This window comes from Myotis myotis, unplaced genomic scaffold (genome assembly GCF_014108235.1).
Source record: "Myotis myotis isolate mMyoMyo1 unplaced genomic scaffold, mMyoMyo1.p scaffold_m19_p_1, whole genome shotgun sequence".
NCBI lineage: Eukaryota > Metazoa > Chordata > Mammalia > Chiroptera > Vespertilionidae > Myotis > Myotis myotis.
In genome coordinates, this window is record NW_023416313.1 from 2,282,092 (window position 1) to 2,305,964 (window position 23,873).

The 23,873-nt window shown below is 65.8% G+C and overlaps 1 protein-coding gene across 2 annotated transcripts in view; it reads right to left on the reverse strand.

Moving 5' to 3' along the window:
* Positions 1-1,820: 1,820 nt before the first annotated feature.
* The window catches only part of SORCS2 (sortilin related VPS10 domain containing receptor 2), a 232,339-nt gene continuing 210,286 nt past the window's right edge, over positions 1,821-23,873 (reverse strand). The window contains exons 13-27 of one of the 2 annotated variants that reach the window (XM_036328153.1): positions 23,461-23,552; positions 22,467-22,574; positions 21,818-21,938; positions 20,833-20,966; positions 20,131-20,250; positions 19,064-19,235; positions 12,768-12,954; positions 11,623-11,756; positions 10,466-10,589; positions 9,650-9,762; positions 8,723-8,848; positions 6,853-6,949; positions 6,460-6,562; positions 5,784-5,929; positions 1,821-3,879 (exon numbers count right to left, since the gene is read on the reverse strand). In XM_036328153.1, coding sequence (XP_036184046.1) covers positions 3,815-3,879; positions 5,784-5,929; positions 6,460-6,562; positions 6,853-6,949; positions 8,723-8,848; positions 9,650-9,762; positions 10,466-10,589; positions 11,623-11,756; positions 12,768-12,954; positions 19,064-19,235; positions 20,131-20,250; positions 20,833-20,966; positions 21,818-21,938; positions 22,467-22,574; positions 23,461-23,552 — 1,842 coding nt within the window. In that variant the 3' untranslated portion in view covers positions 1,821-3,814. The remainder of the gene's footprint in view (positions 3,880-5,783; positions 5,930-6,459; positions 6,563-6,852; positions 6,950-8,722; positions 8,849-9,649; positions 9,763-10,465; positions 10,590-11,622; positions 11,757-12,767; positions 12,955-19,063; positions 19,236-20,130; positions 20,251-20,832; positions 20,967-21,817; positions 21,939-22,466; positions 22,575-23,460; positions 23,553-23,873) is intronic. The other variant, XR_004970897.1, reaches the window with a different exon arrangement.

Below are 23,873 nucleotides of genomic sequence, written 5' to 3' on the forward strand. Positions count from 1 at the left end.
TGGCGTGGTTTAGCGTGGCCCGGCATGGCATGCCCCTCCACTTGGGAACTTGACCAGCTCCTGTTTTCCATGGCCACCGTCTCCCATCTGTCGGCCTCCCCACTGTGGACACTGAAGCCTGCGCCCTCATGCCCAGCGGGAAGGTGTGGACGCTGAGGCCAGGCCACTGGTCTCTGATTGGAGCCGCTTGCTCGCTCCTGTCTCGCCCGTCGGGTGGGACAGGGACAGCCCCACAGGCTCCGTGTGAGGTTCCTGGGATGAGTGTAAAGCGTCCACACAGCCACCTGCTCAGCCCCCAACACCCCGCAGGCCACGGCAGAGCCCACGTCCTGCCCTCCCAGCTCGGTGACGGCGAGGTCTCCTCGTTCTCCACCCAGATCCCACGGAAGGTGAGGAGGTCCCGGAAGGAAAGGAACGTAGCCGCCCTCACGTGTCCCGAGGGGAGGACGGGGCAGCTTCCACGGGGCAGGCTGCTCTGGCCCTGGGAGCACAGCCGTGAGTGAGACCCGCTCCTGTGCTGTCGCAGCAGCGACGACCCAGGTGGATGACGGCTACGCATTCAGCGAAGGGCCTTCCCTGCCGCCTGTCCCAGGCCCTGGGCGGCCACGGGCCGGGCGGGGATGCGGCTGCTCCACCAGCTGATCTGGAGGCGTCACTGGGCGACGACAACACAGACGGATAAACAGAAAAACACCCCTGTCCATCAGCCCCTGCGTTCAGGCAGAGTGAACCCCAGCACAGGCCTCGGTCACAGAGAAGGGGAGGGCAGCGGTGCTCGGGCCTTGGGGAGCGGAGGGGAAATGGGTCTGTGGGGGCTCTTGGCTCACAGAGAGAAGACCCACTTGGGTTTCATGTGTCCTAAGCCCGCAATTCCCAGCAAGAGCCGCGCCCACACCAGTTCCCAAGCAGGAGGGTCCCACCGGGTGTAGGTCCCAACCAGCTCCATGACCCCCAGCACCAGCGCCCCCCAGAGGGAGGACTCCCACCTGCTATCCCCCTTGGCCCAGGTCCAACCCCAACCCTAACCTTAACCATAATGCAAGTCAAACCCTAACCCTAACCCTAACATTAATGCAGGTCAAACCGTAACCCTAAGCCGAACACCCCCAGCACCAGATCCAACCTAAAGAGAGAACTCCCACCTGATAGCCCACTCAGCCCCATGTCCAACCCCAACCATAACCTTAACCATACTGCAGGTCAAACCCTAACCCTAACCCTATCACTATCCTATCCATATCCTTAACCCTAACCCTATCTGTATCCCTAACCCTGACCCTGTCCCTAACCCTCACCTTAATCATATCCCTATCCCTAATCCTGATCCTAGCCCTATCCCTAACCCTATCCCTATCCCTATCCCTGACCCTATCCCTAACCCTAACCCTGACCCTATCCCTAATTCTGTCCCTAACACTAACCCTGACCCTATCCCTGACCCTGACCCTATCCCTATCCCTGACCCTATCCCTAACTCTGACCCCATCCCTGACCCTAACCCTATCCCTAGAGATAGTGTTAGGGATAGGGTCAGGGTTAGGGATAGGGTCAGGGTTAGGGTCAGGGATAGGGTCAGGGTCAGGGATAGGGTCAGGGTTAGGGCCTGGATGTCATTGCTCTGCCTGCATGTCCTGATCCAGCGGCCGAGAAGGTTAACGTCATGGCAACCTCCCCCGGGGTCAGGCGCTGCTCCCGGTTCCTCCCACGGGGCGCGGCCACGGGCGCGGCCACGGGCGCGGGGTCCGCCATGGCAGGAAATTTCAGGTACACGCTGAGGAACAGGCCCACAGTAAGGCAAACAATGTCACGCTCACTTCATCGTTGTTAAAAGCATCACAAGTGGTTTATTGGTTTTTAAAAAGGAAAAATAAGAAAGACCCGATGGCATCTCTGTCGTGTGCATCTACCCAGTGGGCACAGCCCGGCGGGGACGCCTCGCGGCTGCAGCAGGCCACACCCTCTGGTGCCTGTGGGGTGGGCACCGAACGTGACCTCACGCGTGTCAACGAGATGGCTGTGGGTGGGGAAGTGCAGGGGAACCAGGTGCCACCTTATTTCCAGGTTCTGGGCCCAGATACTCTTCACAGAAAGAATGACATGAGCTCCAGGGAGAACGCCAATGGCCAGGGGCAGCCTGCCCGAACAGCGGAGAGGGGATCGCAGGGTTCAGGGTCAGAGGGCGGTCACCCACCGGCACTGGCGAGCGGGGGCAGGGACTGTGTCCAGGGGACGCCATGCCAACCCTGACCTCGGGCCTGGACGGTGTCTGGCACTTACAGGCGGGTGGGGTGGGCGTCAGATGCAGGGCTCCCGAAGGTGTCTGGAGACTGCACTCCCCCAACTCCCCCTGCCCCCAGCCCCCCCCATCCTCGGGCAGAGTCTGGAGGTGGCCTCTGCAGGAGGCACCCAGAGCCTCCACTGGTGGGCAGGGGTCAGGGAGGGAGCACAGGGACCCCTTCCCAGCTGTGGTCTCAGTCCCCACTGTGACACAGGGCGCTGGACTGGAGGGGTCCCCCACTGTGTCCAGGGGTCTGTTCTGGGGTAACGTCCCCCGGGCTTCACCTGGACTCACCCAGCCCAGCCAGCAGGTCACTAGCCTGGGCTCTGGTGTCCCCGGGAAAGGCTAGGCCGGGCCACCAGAGGGCCCTGCCGTGTAAGGGGGGCGGGGGGGGCGGGGGAGGGAAGGACCAGTTCAGGGAGGGAGACTGATTCCGGGTTCAAGGCAAAGGGGAGAGTCCCCCTACGTGTTCACACGGGGACCCCGAGGCCGCGTCCCTGATCCGGCACCTGTGAGTGGGCTGCCCTGCCCGGGCCGAGGGCTGGGGCCGAGGCCCCTCAGCCAGGCTGCTGTGAGGCCTTGGGAAGGTCACGCCCTCTCTGGGCCTGGGTGCTGCGTTTCCTGAGGAGGAGCACGGGCTCTCCAACCCCCAACCTCGCAGGTTCCCGGGTGCGATGTGGTCCCTGAAGCGGTAAGAACTGCAGCAGCTGGGCCTCCCCAGGGCCACCGCGCCGGGAGGAGGGCGCCTGCGGGGGGCGCCGCCCACTGGCCGGCTGCGGAGCTGCAGCACTGTGGCTCCCAGGGGAAGGCCAGCCTCGGCCCCTCTGGCCCAGGGGGAAGGGTGCCCAGAGGCCACGAGCAGCCCTGGGCATTCTGGGAAAGGGGTCCCCGAGACTGGGGCTCTGGCCGCCACCCCAATGGCTACGGCTGTAAGGTAGGAAGTTGAAAGAAACCCCACAGCTCCTACAGAGGTGCCCCATCACCTGCAGTTTGGGGTGGGGGTGGGGCGGCAAGAGGTGTGGCGGGGCCTGGCCGCAGGCTCCCCAATGCTGGAGGGCGGGCACCCGTGGAGACGCACTCAGGCGGCCTGCCCTCCGTGGGGCGTGACGCGTGTCCGGGTGCAGCGCGGGGCTGAGTGGGTCTGCGGTTCCGGAGGGCGGGCAGACAGGCAGGCTCAGCTCCCCGACCCGGGGGACCCGCCTGGCCACCACAGGTCAGGCCTGGGCTGGGGTCTCAGGGTCCGGAGCAGCCAGGCAGCCTCGCGGAGTCCAGGGGCGGAGACGTGCCCAGGTCGGGTGGGCAGCGGGTGGCCGTGGGTGGCCGTGGGCTGGGGTCTGGGGAGGGCGGCAGTCAGCTGCCCCCCGTGCGTCCTGAGCAGAGGCAGGGGCGTGGGGGCCTGGCGTGGGGACAGCTGGAGGAGGAGGCTCTTCCGTGGTCTCTGAGCGATGCGGGTCCCAGCACCGGCGCCGGCCGCGTGGGTGGTCCGTGCCCGGGGAGGGGCCCCGGAGGGGAGGGGGCTCTGGGCGCCCGCAGCCATCAGCTCACCAGGTAGCTGTGCATCTCGCGGGAGTTGATGCTGAGGACCACGCCCGAGTGGTTCCCTAGGAAACAGACGCCGTGTGGGCACAGGCCAGGCGGCGGGGCAGCGAGGGCGCGCTGGGCGTGGGCACACGGGGGCCCAGCGGGGCCGTGCGGGGGGTGCCCGAGTGCAGGGCGGCGGTGGCGGGGTCTCAGGGCTCCGGTGGGTGACTGAGCGGGTGCCCAGTGCTGCCACGCGCTGTGGGCCCCACAGGCCTCTGAGGTGAGGCGCTGGCAGCCGCCCTGTCCACCCACTGACCTGTGGCAGGGCCACCCGGGGCGTTGGCCGCAGGGGAGGCAGGAGCCGCCCTGCCCCCTCCAGGTGCGGGCACTGCGGCCGGGAGGCGGCAGGAGAGAGGGGCACAGTGATGGGCTCTGAGACAGGCACAGCCGAGCGGCCTGGGGAAGGCGCTGACCGCCCCCGGCTCGCGGCCCCACTGGCTCAGGTGGCGAGGGTGGTGGGTCTGACGCTGGGGCAGACCATGTCACCTCTCGTCCTCGGGGGTCCCCTGTGACCTGGGATAATGACTGTGCCCCTTAAAGGACCACAGTGGGGGTTGAAGGGAAGCTGCACCGAGGCCGTGGGCAGGGCCTGGGCACACTGAGCGCTCGGGTGAAACCATCCGTTGCCCTGGGCGGTCTGTTCAGTGGTTAGAGCGCCAGCCCATGCACCGCAGGGTTGTGGGTTCGATTCCCAGTCAAGGGCAGGCACCTCCGTTGCTGACTCGCTCCCTGGCCTGGGTCAGGGTACCTGTGGGATGCTCCTCTCCCTCCTCCCCCTCCCCCTCCCCTCCTCCCTCCCTCTCCTCCCTCTCCTCCCTCCCCCTCCCTTCTACTCTCTCTAAAAATCAATGGAAAAATATCCTGGGGTGAGGATTACAAAAACAAACAAGAGGATGTGTTATCATCCCCCTATCACCCCCTCACTGTCTTTCAGGCCTCCCAGCTGCTCTCGCCTCCCCAGACACCAGCTGGGAGGCAGGGACAGCAGAGCCCTGCAGGCTCCTGCCCCCCCCCCCCCCCCCCCCGGCTGCCAGCCGCCTACACATGGGAGGAGGGTGGGCCCTGAGCGGGACCCTGACCACCTGCCCCGCGGAGGAGGAGGAGGAGGAGGAGGAGGAGGAGGAGGGGGAGGAGGGGGAGGAGGAGGAGGAGGGGGAGGAGGAGGGGGAGGGGGAGGGGGAGGGGGAGGGGGGGAGGAGGGGGAGGAGGGGGAGGAGGGGGAGGAGGGGGAGGAGGGGAGGAGGGGGAGGAGGGGGGAGGAGGGGGAGGAGGAGGAGGAGGAGTCGTCACCGGGGCTGCAGCAGTGGGGGTGGGGGCACTGGCTTTGTTGAGCTTTGGGCTGGACTCTGGCTCCACCTCCTATTGGCTCAGTGACCCTGAGCCTTCTCATCTGTCAAATGGGCACATTCCGAGGGGGCCGGGAGCTCGGGGAGGGAGCTCGGGGCGGCCCGGGAAGCACCCGCCAGAGCCAGGAAGCTGGAGCTACCGTCCCACCTGGGAGGCTCCGGACCACTGCCTGCCAGGAGCACCGGTGGCTGCGGGTGTGGGGGACGGGCCCCCAGGCAGGCACCGGACCACTATCCCTGGCCCTGGGGGCTGCCCTCTCTGCGCCTCGCTTTCAATCACTTTGACAGTGAGGACAGTGAGAGGGCACAGCCCACAGGTGAACAGCACCCACAGGGCTCACCGTGTGGCCAGGGGCGGGGACACCCCTGGGTGGGGTGGGTTTCGGGGTGTGGGGGGCCTATGGGGGGGTGGGTTTCGGGGAGGGTGTGGGAGGCCGTGGGAGGGTGGGGTGGGTTTTGGGGTGTGGGGCCGTGGGAGGGTGGGGTGGGTTTTGGGGTGTGGGGCCGTGGGAGGGTGGGGTGGGTTTCGGGGAGGGCGTGGGGCCGTGGGAGGGCGGGTGGGTTTCGGGAGGCGTTACCTAGGGTCTGCGAGTGGAGGTCGCCGTCTATAAAGTCCTCGTGCTGGACAGAGCCCGGGACGCCCTGGCTGTGGCCCAGGGGGCTGGTCATCTCCTGCTCCTTCGCGTTGTGCATCTGCGCGTACACCGTCCTGTCCGGGCGTTTCCTGCGGGCAGAGGGGGGCGGGGGGCTCAGGCTCCTCCCAGGCCGCCTGCCCCAGTGCCCCCCGCTAGGCCCCGGGCCAGCCCCTATGAGGGCCAGACACATCCCTGGGTCCCCATGAGCCCCCTCTGTACAGGGGCCCTGGGGCTGAGCCTCTCCTCCGCTCCCCAAGCTGTGAGGCCCTGGGCGCCTCCCTCACCCTCTCTGAGCCTGGTCCCTCTGAGGACAGGGGAGCAGAGGGGAGGGTGTGGAAACTCAGTGGGTGGTGAGCAGCTTGGGACCTGAGGGGGAGTCAGACGGAGAGTGCCCCCCCCCCCCCCCCCCCGGCCCACGGCAGGTACTGCGAACTCCCGCCCTCCTGAGGTCTGCTGAGGGGGGGCAGGAGGGGGGCCCTGTGGAGGGAGGGGGCCTGAGGGAGGGAGGGGGCCTGGTGGGGGAGGGGGCCCTGGTGGGGAAGGGGCCCTGGTGGGGGAGGGGGCCTGGTGGGGGAGGGGACCCTGGTGGGGGAGGGGCCTGGTGGGGGAGGGGCCTTGCCTTTTGAACTTGTAGAGCATGAGGCCTCCCACGGGGAAGAGCCCGATGACCAGGAGCAGGGCCACCACCCAGTAGCCGCCGCTCCCTCCCGGCCGCCGAGAACCTGCACCAGAGCCGCCGAGTCAGCGCGGCCCAGCCGACGGGAGAGGCTCCCGGGGCAGGCAGGGTCCCCGAGGGGCCAGGGGCCGGGGGGCCGGCTAGGCGGAGGGACCCCCCTGGCCCAGGCTGTCAGCTCCGAGGTCTCCCAGAGGGAAGGACACACTGACGGGGGGACAGGCGGGGGGGGGGGGGGCTGAGACCCTCAGAATCACAGCTCCCTGCGGAGCGGAGCCCAGGGCCTGGGGCGGCCACCCGCCGGCCACGCCCGCGCCTCCCTGCGGGCCCCGGACTCACGTGTGTCCGGCCCGAGGGCCACCAGCACCCGGACGCCGGCCCGCAGGGGGAAGCTGATCTTCTGCGCGCTCAGCGCCTGCTGGACGGCCACCAGGCTCTGCAAACGGGGGGCCGTGAGGCCTGCGGCCACGGAGGGCGGCGCGGTGGGTGCGGCCGCATGGGGGAGGCCCGCTCCCCTCCCAGGGCGCCTCCGCGGGACGCCCGGACTCTGCTCGCTCCGGGCAAACCCAGCTCCACGGGCAGCACCCGAGGCGCCAGGAGGCCGCCCCTGCTCCGGGCACGAGGGGCCCACGTGTGGCCACTGGCGTGGCCGTGATGCGCCACCGGGGGTTCTGCTGTCCTGGCGTGAGGGTGACTCTCAGCGTCAGGAGGGACGGGACGGTGCCGCCCGCCCTCGCCGCCGGCTTCCTGACCCTCAGCTCCGAGCGCCTCCCTCCTGCGGGGAGCCGGGCGGGCGGGCGGCCAGGGCTCTGTGCGTCCACTGAGGCCCCGGCCCGCACGGCAGCTGGGGCTGCTGCAGCCCTCAGCTTGTGGTCAGATCCCATCTGGGAAACGGGCAGGTCACTGTCCCCCTCCACCTGCCACTCCCCTCCCCCAGGGACACCTGGCGGGTCCGGAGCCCACAGGCGCCGGGTGGACGCCCTTTGGGAAATGCTGCGGGTCACTCATGTCCACGGGGGGCAGTGGCGGGGCTGGAGCAGGGCCCGTGCCCTCTCTGTCCTTCCTGACGGTGGCCCTCACGTCCCTCACCCAGAGCGCTGCGGCCTGCGCTGTGCCCGCCTGCGCTGTGCCCGCCTCCCTCGGCGCCTGGCACTCTCTCCAGGCCGCCCGCACGAGCATGTCTCCATGAGCCAGGGGCTCGCGGAGGTTCTGAGCCTTTTCTTTTTCTTTAGATAATTTAGTTTTGAAAGCGCACAATTCAGTGGTTTTAGGATATTTGCAAAGCTCTGCGCCGTCGCTGCGATCCAGTTCAGAAGATTCCGTCCGTCACCGCCATGCACACCCCGGCCCCCGGCATCCTCTGCAGACTCGCCTGTCCCGGTCGCCCCACAGACACGGACCACGGAATCGGGGCCTGTGCCTGCTTCTCTCGTGGCGCCCTGTCCCCAAGGCCCATCCAGGGGCAGCACGTGTCCGAGCCCCTCCTCTCACGGCCGAGTAACGTTCCACCGCACGGTGGCCACACGCCAGCCCTCACCCGCTGACCGACGTCCGTTCTGTGCCCCTTCGGCTGCGGTGGGTGACACCGCTGTGACCTGCTCGGTGCCGGGCGCACACCTCGGGGTGCCTGCCTGTCATGGTCACGGCCCACAGGCCCAGCAGCGTCTCCACGGCCGTCAGCCTGCTACTGTCGGGTCTGGTTTATCTGAAGGATCCCAGCCCTGCTCGTGGGGTGGGGGGGGCGTGGCCCTGGCACCTTCGAGTCCCCGCGCCTGTCACCCCGCAGGCCTGTCCCCCGGCGAGGCCACCACATGGGAGCGTCCCGCTCACTGCAGACACGTGGTCACGGATGGGGCTGATCTCTGCTCTGTCCTGACCCCGTGCCCCGGGTCCCAGGTCGGCAGCACCCCCACAGGGTGGCCGGGACCCCTCGACCGGCTCCAGCTGAAGACTTGGGACAGGAGGGGCCTGTCTCCGCCTGGGGAGCTGGTCGCGCCCCGGGGCCCCCACGCCCCTGCTCCCCCACACTGTGACCTTGGATGTGACCTAGGAGGCCACGTGGGCCCAGAGGGTGCGGCCACGAGGGGCGTGGGGGAGCCCGTGGCTGTGTCGATGAGACTGAGAAGGGACGAGCACTGAGGCTCCCGCCCACTCGCTGTGACTGTCCTGCCTCGGGGGCGGGAGGACAGGCCTGGGGCCCAGCCGGTACCTGGTCGCCGGAGACGCTCCTCGTCCTCGAGGGCCCGGGCGGGGGCGGCAGCACGTACAGGTTGGCCACGGTGGGCAGCCCCGGCTCGATCACCGTCACCAGCAGCTCCGCGGGGATGCCGGTCTCCTGGGGGCAGATGCAACACGATGCACATGCCTTCGCTGTCTCCCACTCACGCCCCCGGAACTCCGCCCCTCCTCCTGCCTCTGTCCTACAAGCCATTCCCCACCCCGCACACCATCCCCACGGGGATGGCCCTGAGCCCCACGGCAGCCCTGTGCCACCCCTGCCGTCCAGTCCTCCCGGTCCCGCAGCCCTGTCCCCCACACTGGCCCCACCCGGCCAGGTTCTCCCCCTCCCTCCCCCTGCCAGGCCATTCCTCATCCCGTGGCCGCTGTGAGCAGGCCCTCCCTGGCTAATGTCCTCCCAAGCCACAGAGCTCAGCTCATGCGGGCCCCTCTGCCTGCTGGAAGTCCCAGGCCATCACTTCCATCTGGCAAACTCCTATTCACCCATCAGTGCCCAGGACAGTAAGACCAGCATTATTCATGGGTGGAGAGGAGGCCGGGCCAGTGGGCCTGTTTCCTGGGCGCTCCCCGAGGGCACCCACCACACCTCTGCTCTCTGTCTCCAGGGTCTGCCCCAGAGAGAAAACTCCTTCAGAGAGATTCTGGGCTGTTGGAGGCGGCGGCTGGGTCCTGCACAAACAGCCAGTGCCCAATAGATGTGCACAGAGGGTGCCGTCCTGTGCCCCCCCCACGGGGCCCCCCAGCTTCATGCCCTCCTGAGCCCCAGCATCAGCCTGGGCGCGCTTCTCAGCACCCACCAGGCCGGGGCCACGTGCCCGTGCTGTGGGCAGCCAGGCCCCGCTGCCCTGCCGGGCCCTCGGGGCTGTAAGCCATGGCCTGGGGCGGGGGGTGAGCGCACCTTGGCCAGGAGCCAGCTGACCACCTGGCCGACGTCCTCTCTCCACTCGGGGGTGTTGGGGTTGTACGTGTCCAGGTTCTGGGAAAACTGCAGCGGCGCCACCTGAAACTGATCTGGAAAGAGGACGAGATGGGGGACTGCTCAGTCCTGGGAGCCTGGCCCGGCTCCTGGGGGGCGGCCACACACCCTGACGGTCCAGGCCGCTGAGTGTACCCCTGACCGCCAAGTGTACCCCAGGCCACACCCGTCCTCGGCCGTCGGATAACAGCAATGACGACAATGAGGAGGGGTGGGGGCAGCACCGTGCTGTCCGCAGGACCGGCGGCTCTTTTTTTTTTTTTTTTTTTTTTTTAATATATTTTTACTGATTTCAGAGAGGAAGGGAGAGGGAGAGAGAGAGAAACATCAGTGATGAGAGAGAATCGTGGACCGGCTGCCTCCTGCACGCCCCACACGGGGGATCGAGCCCACAACCTGGGCACGTGCCTCGACTGAAATCCAACCGTGACCGCCTGGTTCATGGGTCGAAGCTCAACCACTGAACCACGCCGGCCGGGCAGAACCAGCTGCTCTTAAAGCAAAATGCGTTGTACCGGCGACCAGGCCACGGCACGCTACTGGGGGTCCCCCTTCCATCCTTCGGAGACAGTTTCTACTGTGATGCCTCCCACGAGGGTCAGGGCCCCACTGAGCCCAGAGCCATGGGACACGGCTTCGGAACAGGCGGCTCCGCAGACGCCATGAGGAGGCGCCGACCCGGGCGGAGGTGGGATGGACCGGGATGGACCGAGACGGCGCTGCCGCCCAAGGACTCACCCAGCACGCGGACGACCTTGGAGGCCTGCAGCACGGAGCTCCCGCAGGCCGCCTGCACCGTCACACGCACGTCCCCCGTGTCCACAAACCGCGTCGCCACCGAGTTATTCAGGGACAGCAAGGGCTGCGGACACAGGCGGAGTCAGGGCCGAGGCCAGGCTGCGCTGAGAGCGCCCGCCCTGCCCTCATAGGGACGGGGCGACCCCGGTGTGGGGAGGCCCCAGGGACGCTGTCCTTGCCGACAGTCCCCAGCCTCCTCTGTGGGCGACTGAGAAGGTGTAACAGGGCCTCCGGCTGGGCCTCCTCACCGACCCCCACACCTTCCCAGCCGCTCAGCTGCGGCTGCGCCCCCTCAGCACCCAGCCTGCGGGTGGTTGCACCATCACCGCCATCTGCACCACCATCAGGCGGGTGGCAGGGTGGCCGCGGGCCTCGCAGTGGGGACGCAGGGGCTCTGGGAGGGCCAGGGACCAGCCGAGGAGCTCGGCTGAAGGAGGCTGAGCTGCGATTCGAACCCAGAGCCCAAACCCCATCCTAGACCCGCCCACTCCAGGGAGCACCACCAGGAGCCCAGCCCCTCCCTCCTGGCCTCTGTCTGGTCTCTGGGGCGGGGGGGGGGGGGGTGCGGGTTCTGCCTGGGGGTACAGGGTGTACTTGGCTGTGAGTGAAGGCTGCATCTTCCAGGATCCTGAGGCCCCCATCCAGCCCCAGCCCAAGGACAGGCAGCCGGCCCTGAGAAAGCCTCGGGACCCCCCTCCCCATCGAAGGCATTCTGTCCATGGGCTCTGAGTGAGGCTTCTGAGCTCAGATCCAGGCCCAGTGACTGCCTCCTCCATGAAGCCTTCCCTGACCACCTCTTCCCCAGACTAAAAGTGGCCTTGTCTCCCTGGAGCTCTCGGACACCGTCCCTGCCGCCTTCCCATGACACCTGTGACACCCTAACTCAGGTCACCTACTCGCTCCCATCTCCTTCCCTGGGGAGCAGGAGGGTCTGGTCTGATTCACTGGCCACAGTGGAAGGAGAGGTGTGCGCGTGCCCGCTCAGCTCCATGGTGGCCCACACTGTCCTGCCCAATGCCCAGGCAGCGTCCTGCCCTCACTCCAGCCTGTGGGAGCCTGTGGGACGCAGGGGCCACCAAGGTCTGGGGTCAGCGCACCTGCAGGCTGAGGCCAATCCACCAGTAGAAGACAGTGAGGTTGGGGTTCAGGGGTAGCAGCACGGCTGTGAGGTTCACCTCCTCGTTGATGCCGACGACAGGAACCACTTCGAGGTAGAGGGCCTGCAGGGGGGCTGCACGGTCCAGAGAAAGGTCAGGGTCAGAGGGCATCAGGGCACTCAGCTTTTCAAGGCTGCTTGTTGGTCACTGATATCCTTAACTTAACATCAGCACCACCACCACCGCCACCACCACCACCATCACCCCCATCACCATCACCACCACCACCATCACCACCACCACCACCACCACCACCACCACCACCACACCATCACCACCACCACCACCACCACCACCACCACCACCATCACCACCACCATCACCACCATCACCACCACCACCATCACCACCACCACCATCACCACCATTATCACCACCATCACCACCACCATCACCACCATCACCATCACCATCACCACCACCACCATCACCACCATCACCACCACCACCACCACCACCACCATCACCACCACCACCACCACCATCACCACCACCATCACCACCACCACCATCACCACCATCACCACCACCATCACCACCATCACCATTACCATCACCACCATCACCATCACCACCACCACCATCACCACCATCACCATCACCACCACCACCATCACCACCATCACCACCACCATCACCACCACCACCACCACCATCACCACCACCATCACCACCATCACCACCATCACCATCACCATCACCACCACCACCATCACCACCACCACCACTATCACCACCATCACCACCACCACCATCACCACCATCACCATCACCACCATCACCACCACCACCATCACCACCATCACCATCACCACCACCATCACCACCACCATCACCACCACCACCACCACCATCACCACCACCACCACCACCACCATCACCACCACCATCATCACCACCACCATCATCACCCCAAAAACAACCCTGCAGGTCACCAGGTGTGGACTGGAGCCCGGCCGCCTGCCTCCCCTGCCCATGGGCTCGCGTCCTGAGGGTTGGGTGGGACGCCCTGAGGGTTCCCTCCTCCTCCCGGGCCCCGGTTCTCTGTCGGGAGTGGCTCTGGGCCTCGCAGGGGCGGGACTTACGGTTGACCTGGACAAAGAGCACCGCCTCGTCGCGCCCCGCCACGTTCTCCGCTCGGACGGACACGCGGTAGACGCCGGGGCTCTCGTAGCGGTGCCGGACGCGCTCCCTTCGCAGCGTGAGGTTCATGGGCACGGGCGTGGAGCCATCCCCGAGGTCCACCTGGTACTTGGTGGTCAGGACGTCGCCCTGTAGGAAACCGGAGGCACTGGTGTGGACCCCAAGCTCGCTCACTCATTCGCCCCCTCGCTCCTCCTCCAAACACGCAGGCCCGGGGCCAGGGAGCCAGAGCTGGGGGCAGGGAGCCAGAGCTGGGGGCAGGGAACCAGACCTGGGGGTAGGGAGACAGAGCTGGGGCCAGGGAGCCAGAGCTGGGGGCCAGGAGCCAGAGCTGGGGGCAGGGAGCCAGAGCTGGGGGCAGGGAACCAGACCTGGGGGTAGGGAGCCAGAGCTGGGGGCAGGGAGCCAGAGCTGGGGGTAGGGAGACAGAGCTGGGGGCAGGGAGCCAGAGCTGGGGGTAGGGAGCCAGAGCTGGGGGCAGGGAGCCAGAGCTGGGGGTAGGGAGCCAGACCCAGGAGCCAGGGGGCCAGACCCGGGGACCAGGGAGCCAGACCTGAGGGTCAGGGAGCCAGAGCTAGGGGCAGGGAGCCAGACCCGGGGGCCAGGGAGCCAGACCCGGGGGCCAGGGGGCCAGAGCCGGGGCCAGGGGGCCAGACCTGGGGGCCAGGGAGCCAGACTCGGGGGGTAGGGGGCCAGAGGGCCAGACCTGGGGACCAGGGAACCAGACCTGGGGACCAGGGAGCCAGACCTGGGGGCCAGGGAGCCAGACTCAGGGGCCAGGGAGCCAGACCCGGGACCAGGGAGCCAGACCTGGGGACCAGGGAACCAGACCCGGGGGCCAGGGAGCCAGACCCGGGACCAGGGAGCCAGACCCGGGGGCCAGGAAACCAGCTGGGGCAGCCTGGAGTCCAGGGGGCAGCCCGGAGTGCTGGGTTGTGGCGGCCGACACGCCAGAGCCCTAGGGGCCCGGAGGGTTCGAGAAGGGCCGGTGCACATTTCGGACAAGCACCAGCTGCGGAGAGGGGGGGCCGGGGGGAGGCGAGGGGTGGGGTGGCGGCGGGGAGACCCTGGGCCTGAGCCATGAGCGTGGAGGGCCCTGTGCAGGTGGGGCGTCCGCCGCCCAGGAAATGGGAAACCCTCTCTCCCCTGTGACCCTGTGGTCCTGGGCTTTCCTTGTCTCCCTCTACGCGGGGCCACGGTCTCCATGTCGGTCTGCCCCCTCCCTCGCCGCTCCCACCCCTCTCAGCCCCCCCCCCCCCCATCCCACGGGAACACCCAGGCAGCCATGTCCTAGTGGGGAAGACAGGACAGGTGATCCCGACCGAGCAGCAATCCTAGTTCCCCCTTGCCAGACCCGAACCCCGAGAGCACCTGCTGCAGTCGGTCACCTCCCCACGATGGTGCCATGGCTTGGAGAGTGTCCGTCCCCCCAAATCCACGTCCCCTGGAACCTCAGCAGGGCCCGCATTGGGAACTCGGGTCTCTGCAGGTGAAGGTCCGAGGAGGCCCCCAGGACGGGCCCTGGACCCAGGGCAGGTTCCTTATGAAGGAGGGCGATTCGGGCTCAGAGGAGGGAAGACTGGGCTGCTGTGGCCACACCCAGGGAGCAGTGCGGTTCCCTGGGGCCCCCCGGGCTGTGCTGCGCCCCGTCTGGTCCCGTCCACGGCAGAGCGGCATTCCGGGGGCGGACGGGCCACGGGCTGTCTGTCCACCCCCCAGAGGACTCTGGGTGCTGCCCCTTCTGGCTGTTAGGCGCAGAGCTGCGGGAACACCGCCGGGTTTTGGTGTGAACACAGGCCTGCATCTCTCTGGGGCAGCGCCCAGGTGCCCCCCGCCGTCCGCCGGAGCTGCGGGCTGAGTGGTGTTAGGAAGCTGCCACGCTGTTCCCCAGAGCGGCTGTGCCATTTACATTCCCACCAGCCGCCCGCCAGGCCGCCGCTCCTCCCGGCTGGGGTGTCGCCGTTTCCTATTTTAGCCGGGCTGGTGGGCGTGCGGTGACAGCGCCTGTGGCTTCGTTTGCTTTCCCGGGGCTGATGGTGCCGGCCCTGCTGCTCCGCTCTCGCTCGGCCTCTGCGTGAAGCCCTCGGGCCCTTAGCTCACTGTCTGATGGGTTTGTTTCTTACCCCTGGGCTCTAACAGTCCTTTTTGTTTTTTTTTAATTTTTAGAGAGAGAGGGAGGGAGAGGGAGAGAAACTGATGTGAGACTGGAGCATGGATGGGCTGCCTCCTGCGCCCCCACCAGGGATCGGGCCGGCAACCTGGGAACCAAACCAGCAACCTTTCGGGGCCTCCCCAGCTGGGCCAGCGGCAGGGCTGACCGTCCTGCAGGCTCTGGCTCCAGCCGGGCTGCATGTGTGGCTGCGGTGTTTTCTCTGTCCTTCCTTCTCGGGTTCCCAACAGGGCCTTTCAGAGAGAGAAGCGCCTCAGGCGGCCCAGGTCCATCGGTCCCACTGCCTTATGGTGGTGTTGGGGTCAGCTCTGCGGACGCTGCCCCGCCCCGGGTCCCACCAGGCCCCCTCTCTGTCCTAAAGGGCCGCCGTTTTCCATCTCGCATGGACGTGTGCGACCTGCTGAGCCGACTGCATCGGGCGTGAGGCCCTGGCTGAGCGTTGTCTTTATCGGATGTTCACTCGCTGGCACACCCTCCCCACGGAGGGTGGAAATCGGCCGTGCTCCTGTGCGCCTGTGTCTGGTTCCCCGTCAGGGTGACTTTAACTCTTACACAGTCAGAGAGCTGGGCCCCTAATCCAGGGCTATTTCCACACCGGCTTGGCCTGCGTGTGTGAGCGTGTGTGCGAGTGTGAGGGTGTATGTGTGTGTGAGTGTGAATGTGTGTGTGTGTGAGAGTGTGTATATGAGTGTGTGTAGAGTGTATGAGTGTGTGTGTGAGCGGGTGAGTTTGTGTTATGTGTGTGTGAGTGTATGAGTGTGTGTGTGAGCGGGTGAGTTTGTGTTATGTATGTGTGAGTGTATGAGTGTGAGTGTGAGTGTGAGTGTATGAGTGTGAGAGTCCATGGGTCTGAGTGTGTATGTGTGTGAGTGTGAGTGTGTGTGTGTGTGTGTGAGTGTGAGTGTGTGAGTGTGTGTGTGTGTGTGAGTGTGTGAGTGTGTGTGAGTGTGAGTGTGTGAGTGTGTGTGTGTGTGAGTGTGAGTGTGTGTGTGAGTGTGAGTGTGAGTGTGTGAGTGTGTGTGTGTGTGAGTGTGAGTGTGTGAGTGTGAGTGTGTGTGAGTGTGTGAGTGTGTGTGTGTGTGTGAGTGTGTGAGTGTGTGTGAGTGTGAGTGTGTGAGTGTGTGAGTGTGTGTGAGTGTGAGTGTGTGAGTGTGTGTGTGTGTGTGAGTGTGTGAGTGTGTGTGTGTGTGTGAGTGTGAGTGTGAGTGTGTGTGTGAGTGTGAGTGTGAGTGTGTGAGTGTGTGTGTGTGTGAGTGTGAGTGTGTGAGTGTGAGTGTGTGTGAGTGTGTGAGTGTGTGTGTGAGTGTGAGTGTGAGAGTGTGTGAGTGTGAGTGTGTGAGTGTGAGTATGTGTGTGAGTGTATGTGTGTGAGTGTATGAGTGTGTGAGTGTGAGTGTGTGTGTGAGTGAGTGTGTGAGTGTGAGTGTGTGTGTATGTGTGTGAGTGTGAGTGTGTGTGTGAGTGTGAGTGTGAGTGTGAGTGTGTGTGTGAGTGAGTGTGAGTGTGTGTGTGAGTGAGTGTGTGAGTGTGTGTGTGTGTGAGTGTGAGTGTGAGTGTGAGTGTGTGAGTGAGTGTGAGTATGTGTGTGAGTATGTGTGTGAGTGTATGTGTGTGAGTGTATGAGTGTGTGAGTGTGAGTGTGTGTGTGAGTGTGAGTGTGAGTGTGAGTGTGTGTGTGAGTGTGAGTGTGAGTGTGAGTGTGTGTGTGAGTGAGTGTGAGTGTGAGTGTGAGTGTGTGAGTGAGTGTGAGTATGTGTGTGAGTATGTGTGTGAGTGTATGTGTGTGAGTGTATGAGTGTGTGAGTGTGAGTGTGTGTGAGTGTGAGTGTGAGTGTGAGTGTGTGTGTGAGTGTGAGTGTGAGTGTGAGTGTGTGTGTGAGTGAGTGTGAGTGTGAGTGTGAGTGTGTGAGTGAGTGTGAGTATGTGTGTGAGTATGTGTGTGAGTGTATGAGTGTGAGTGTGAGTGTGAGTGTATGAGTGTGTGAGTGTGAGTGTGTGTGTGAGTGAGTGTGAGTGTGTGAGTCCATGGGTGTGAGTGTGCAGGGGTGTGCGCCTGTGGGCCTCCCTGCGCTCCCACACTCCTCCCTGGGCTTCGATGAGGAAGCCAGCGGCCTCCTCCAGGCAGGGCTGCACTGGGGGCCTCTCTCTTCTCGGAGCGCCTTCCGGTGGGTGGGGGGCCGCCCTCACCTCCGGCCACCCAGCCCCATTGATTCAGGGCCCCTGGGCGGTGGGCTGGTCCCATCCAGGCTCCAGTCGGAGAACCCAGGGCAGCGGAGTGGCCAGCTGCCAGGCGCTAGGGGGCAGCAGAGGGCCGTGTTTGCCTGGAGTCCTCCTGGAACTCAGGGGCCGCGGCCTGGCCCACGCCGAGGGTCCAGGGGGCCCCAGGCCCGGCGGGGGCTTCACCCTCGGCCACTCCCGGAGGCTGCTGTGAGCAGAGGCGCCCCTCCCCCGCCCCTGCCCCTGTCCCTCTCTGTCTCTATCTCTCTGTCCCCAGGCTCCGGGCAGGACTTTCAGGGCCAGGACCAAGAACGCCCGGTCTCGCGGCCATGGCCCTGGTGCCCTCTGCCGGGAGTCCCCAGGCCTGGGACCCAGTGCTGTCGCTGCCGTTTGCCATGTGTGGCACTGGGGGCACCTGCTCTTGTCCGAACCTCGGTTCCCAGCTATCGCGGGGCTGACAGGAGCCCCTGAGTGAGGCGGGGGTGGGGAGGCAGCCGGCCCTCCACGTGCAGCTCTGCACCTGCTTTGGCCTCAGTTTCCCTGTCCGCACAGCCCAGACTTTGTCGTCATCACCCGCCACCCTTGGCACCACATTTTGAAGGACATGTTCTACACAGAGCACCAGCCGAGCCCCGCAAACCCAGGGGAGCCCCGCAAACCCAGGGGAGCCCCGCAAACCCAGCGGAGCCCCGCAAACCCAGGGGAGCCCCGCAAACCCAGAGGAGCCCCGCAAACCCAGAGGAGCCCCGCAAACCCAGGGGAGCCCCGCAAACCCAGCGGAGCCCCGCAAACCCAGCGGAGCCGGACAGAATCCCCGCGTGTGCCTAGTCTCCCTACTTCCTGTCTGATGTGCTGCCGTGAGCACGGGTCACGTCTGTAATCAGGACAGTGGGCCGGCCCCGCATGAATTAAACAGCAGGACATACGGGTTAGCAGCTGCCACCCTGGGGAACAGGAGTTTGGGGATATTTACATTCTTGATATTTTTATGTTTCTCAAGTGTTCTATAATGAGCACAGATTATTTTTAAAATCAGGAGAAAATGTAACACTTGTACTAAAGACAGAAAAATAAACATTAGGCGACTGGGAGGACATTTACATACATATTTTGGGGGGGAGGGGGACACCCTGTATCTCTCAAGCTCTCTATCTCTGTCTCTCTCTGTCTCTATCTCTCTGTCTCTCTCTGTCTCTATCTCTGTCTCTGTTTCTATCTCCGTCTCTCTGTCTCTCTCTCTGTCTCTCTCTGTCTCTATCTCTGTCTCTGTTTCTATCTCCGTCTCTCTGTCTCTCTCTCTGTCTCTCTCTCTGTCTCTATCTCTGTCTCTGTTTCTATCTCCGTCTCTCTCTCTGTCTCTCTCTGTCTCTATCTCTGTCTCTGTTTCTATCTCCGTCTCTCTCTCTGTCTCTCTCTGTCTCTATCTCTGTCTCTGTTTCTATCTCCGTCTCTCTCTCTGTCTCTCTCTGTCTCTATCTCCATCTCTAGCTCTATCTCTCTCCATCTCCATCTCCCTCTCATCTGTTTATAGGATGTACCTTTGGTTGTGGGATTGTAAGTCACACTTTGCTTTGAACTTTCTCTTTCCTTCAGCTTCCAGATTCACTAAATCAATAACAGGCTGAACGCCCTGCGGCGGCCACAGGAACGAGTGAGCCGGGACGCCCGGCACCGACGCCGGAAACGCGCTTCCACTGCCCGCACTCCGCGCGCTCTCTCATTTGGCTGCTTGGCTTTTCCCTCTGGACGGGCCTGGGGAGGGGCTTCGGGCACTGGGCGCGCAGGGAGGCCCACGCACGTGTCTGCCTGGCGGGGGGCGGGGGGAGCGCCTCGGACGGCACCAGGGCTCACCTGCTCCTGCCGCACCTCGAACAGCACGTCGTCCCCCGGCCGCACGGCCACCGACTCGCCAATGATGCTGACCCGCAGGCCCCGGGGCGGGGTCAGGGGGCACGGCAGCGGCGCCGGGTTCCGTGATGGGTCCACGCCGCCCTGGCACAGGTTGGCCACGACCTTCCGGTACCTGCGGTCAGAGGGCGGCTGAGGTCTGTAGACAGGTGTGGGGGTGGGGACGGGCCCCGCAGCCGGGCAGGGAACTGCTTGTCACCGGTGGGTCTTGGCTACAACCTCCATTCACCATCAGGCCCCTCCTGCCTCCACCTGCCTGTGGAAACTGAGGCCCGAGGAGGGTGAGTGGCCCAATGGTCACTGCGATGTTTGGGCCCGAGCTGCAGGCTCACGGCCTCTACGCACCGACAGTGCCGATGCCGCTAACCCGCCAACCGCCACAGCCGCCTCTGGCCGAGGAGGAGCAGCCAATGTGCACCCCCGCCCGGCACCGGGCCCTCACCCACAGCTGGCGTCCGTCACCCCACAGCCGAGGGACACCGCCTCTGTGTGGTGAGCTCACAGCTGGGGGTGGTGGCAGCACCCGGACCTGTGCCGTGAAGGTAAGCTCGTGCCCACGCAGGTGGTCAGGGAAGGCTTCCCGGAGGAGGTGCCATTCAAGCTGAGACCTAAAGGCACTGAGAGCGCCTCCTGCTCCGCTCGGAGCTGCCTCACTTGCGCAGGTAAATGGGGAGGTCCCGGCACCACAGGGGCTCGGAGACCAGGAGGGGGTGTTCCTTTCCTCGGGCTCAGCCCCTGCAGCAGCGTGAGCCGCGGGCACCTCGGACCTTCTCTCCTGTCATCTTTGTTCAGAGCCAGCTCAGCGCACGCTACTCCCTGGTACCGGACCATGTGGGCTCCGACGGAGGTACCCGGAGGCTCCGGGCCCCCCTCAGGAGCTCCGGCACCGGACGTCTCAGCCCCGACTTCTCTTCCCAACTCCACGCAGGGGGCTGTGGGCGCCGGGCAGGAGGGCAGCTGGGGCTCCCCCGGTTCTGCCCGGAGCCGGACCAGGGGCCGCGTGCACTCACCCGAGGCTGCTGGTGTAGGTCTGGCCTTGCACACAGTCGTCAGGGGGCGCCAGGGGGTTGAACCAGAAGTTGGCAAAGCACTTGTTGGTGTCGGACAGGGAGCGCTCAAAGCCATAGTCGCTGGAGGAAGAAAGACCTTCCATCAGGAGGCAGCAGGGGGAGGGGGTGGGGGGTGGAGGAGTCACAGAGGCACATCCACAGGGCCCCGCACCAGAGGGGAGACCGGCCTGAACGCCCCCAGCAGCTCCAGGTGAGAGGGGCTGCCAAGGGGATTCTGGGAACTCACAGGAGGGCACTGAGCCCAGCCTGGGTGTCCTGGAGGGCTGCCTGGAGGTGGTGTGCTGAACCTCTTAGGAAGAGCAGGAGACAGCCAGGGGAAGAGAGGTGAGGGGCCCTGCAGGGGGCACCAGCCCCCCCACACTGGTGCAGGGAGATACAGGAGGCGGTGGCCGGAGTGTGAGGGACAGGATGGCGAGGGTGAGGATGGCTGGGAGGCAGGCAGGTGGGCAGAGGCCTCGTGAACTGGGTTCCGGAACCCGGACATTGTCCTGGGGGCAGTGGGCACCACAGGAGAGGGGAGCAGGGCGGGGGGTGCCGCAGGTCCTGGCTCCTCCCCCGCAGGAGGCCGCCTGCGGTGGCTCCACACCCCGGCCGGACGTCCCTTCCCCTTCCTGGCTGCGGGCAGCCGGGCAGAACCCTCACCAGAGGAAGTCGGAGTCCTGGCAGGGGCACACTTGGGCCGTGAGCGCCGACGTGAAGTTCCTCCCATTGACGCACCACGACGTGGCCTTCCTCTTCCGGAAGCTCCTGCGCTGGCCCATGAGGCAGCCGTCGCCCTGCAGCGGCAGCGTGGGGTGGGGTTGGATCCCTTTCACAGGTGGGGAAACTGAGGCCCGGGAGGGAAGGGGCGTGTCTGAAGGCGAGCCGGCAGCCTCCCTCCCCGCCCACCCACGGCACACGTGACAGAGGGAAGCTCGGAGCCCAGAGCCGGCGGTCAGGGCAGGCTTCCCGGAGGAAGTGCCATTCAAGCTGGAGGGGACACAGGGCTGCTGGAAACGGGCGGGGCCCCTTTAAGTTCCTCAGGCCCCAGGGGTGCAGGCCCCGTGCGGGCGCTGGAGCCAGCCAGGGCCTGGAGGGCTCATGCGGACACACAGTAAGTCCGCAGCCTGTGATCCTGAGACAGGCCCCCCCGAAACAGGCACTGTGGGGGTGACAGGCGCAGGGCACCTCCTGCGCTCCCGGCCTCCCCACCGCCCCTGGGGCTCCGCCTGCCTGCGCCCGGGGAGGCCATCTCTATCCCACCAGGTCCCCTGGGAGCGAGGGCTACACCTTCTGCGCGGAAACATGTGTGTGGAGACATGGGGCGGGGCTGCCCGGCCCGCACAGGGCGCCAGGCCATGTCCGATGCATGCGCCGTGTCACCTCCCCAGGAGCCGAGCCCCTGGCCCCAGGCACACCTGGCTCCGCAGTTGGGTGGGGCCCAGGGACCTGCGCCCCGAGTGGGACTGAGCCCGAGCAGCCCGGGCTCCAAGAAGGAGCCAGAAACCCCAGAAGGACCGGCGTCAGGGCGGCCAGGGTGCCGGGAAGACTTCCTGGAGAAGGAGAGGCCGGGGCCTCGCGGGGGGCGGGGGGGGGGGGGTCTTTGCCGAGGGAGGTGGGCCTGCGGGGAGCCCACCCGCCCACCCACCTGCAGGTTGGTGAGGTCCCAGGCGCTGTAGTCCTCGGCGCGGCAGGGCCTGGGGAAGGACGGCCGGAAGTCCACCTTGACCAGCTCCCACTCAGAGCGGTAGCTGATGTGGCCGAAGATGCTGGAAGCGAAGGGGCAGGAAACCGTACGTGGGCCCATCTGTCCCCTCGTCCCCTTGGCCTCAGTTCCCACCTGCCCCGGGGCACCAGGGACCACACTGCCGCCTGCTCAGCCTCAGACCCAGACGCCCGGGCCAGGCCCCGGGGGCTCAGGGAGGGCCCGCCCCCACCCACCTGGAATTGGGGTCCTCGCTGTGCAACCTGCCTGCGCAGCCCTCAAAACCGCCAATAACAACAACGGTAACAGTAATAGTAAGGCGCCAACTCGAGAGGTGGAACGGGCAGTGGCCCGGAGGCCGCTGGGACTCTGGCTGCCCCTCTCAGCAGCCAGGAGGTCTGGGCAGGGAAAGGGGGGCCCCGAACAGGGACAGAGGAGTGGCCACCCTGGTGGCTGGGGAGGCCGGGAGGAGGAGGGGAGAGCGAGGGAAGGGGTCTGGGGTCGGCATTGAGCCACCTTAGAGCAGCGGAGGCCGAGGTGGCCCTCGCACAGCCTCCGGGGGGTCAGCCCGCCCCCCGCCCCGGGCACTCACGTAATGACCAGCGTCTCCTCGCCCGGCTCGCTCAGCAGCCCATCCACGAACACGGAGGTGTCGGTGAAGTTGTAGGTGCTCCACGTGAGGCCCTCGTCCGTGCTGAACCTGCAGAGAGGGAGTGTCAGCGTCCGCGGGCAGCAGGGGCCTCCCCGTGCCCAGCTCCGCTGCCCCCCTGGACCCAGCCCTGCCTGTGCCCGGGGACCAGCGCCGACAGCTGAGGCGGCCAGGAGACCAGCGTGAAGGGAGCCGTGTGCCCCTAGGGCCAGCCCGGCACCCGGCCCCAACTGGACCCCTGGCTTTGCTCTCTCCTGGGAAGCCAGCAGCAGCCACCTGCCGGCACCAAGTGGCATCCACATCTGCTTGGCAACAACACCAAGGCGTCACGGTGCTGCCTGGCACCCCTGGATTGCAGCGCCCCCAACGCCTGAGCCCGGCCAGGGCTGCTGGGCCAGTGAGCAGCTTACTGCCTCCCAGCGCAGCGTATCACGGTGCTGCTGGCTCTGCGTGCAGAAAGCTCTTTCAGACTAAAGTGATACTGGCTTCCCGGCAGCTCCCCGACTCTGCCTTCTGGATCCAGAGTTCAGACCTGCCCTCCCTGCCCCACGCGCCCTTCAATGTCCGGAGCTGATGGCAAACCCTCTCTCCCTGAGCACAAACTGTTGGATTCCCTATCTGGCCCCACCTCCTCTACTTAAATAATTCCTATTGATGCTGAAAAGTCACCTCCTCCAGGAAGCCCTCCTTGCTCCCCTAGACCACAGCGAGGGCCTCTTCTGGGCCCGGCAGCCCCAGGCCTCCCTCGGGGTGCTGCACTGTCACCTCTATTTCCTTGTCTCCCCACCCCCAGCCCAGGGAGCTGCTCGGGCGGGCATGCCCTGCTTGCCGCCACCCCCGCTGGTGGGTTGAGTGCCGCTGTCCTGGGCCCCACGGGGAGGGGAGCGTTCTGAGGGGCCCCCGGGGGAGGGAAGCCCGCCCGCCCGCCCGCCTTTACTTGAGGATCTTCAAGGGGATGGAGCTGTCCTTGACAGCCACGATCACGCCGCCGTGGTCCAGGTACAGGACGTGGTGCTCCTCCTCGAACACCTGCAGGGACAGCGGCACCTGAGCGGGCAGGGCCTCGCGGGGCAGAGCCCGTCCCTGGGCCAGGGCCGAGCTGAGGGCTCCCCGTGCCCCCGGGCACCCCAGGCTTTGCCACACCACGTAGCTAGTCCACGGGGGATGGACGGATGGCGAATGCCAGTTTCTAGATCAGCGAGGGGTGTGAGGAAGGACAGTGCAGGTAGACACTGCGGTGGGGTGGGGGGGCCTCTATGAGACTCGCCAGAAAGGCCGGCAACAGGAAGATGGAGAGAAGGAACGGAATTTAGAAAAGCAGGAAGGCCCGGCCAGTGTGGCTCAGTGGTT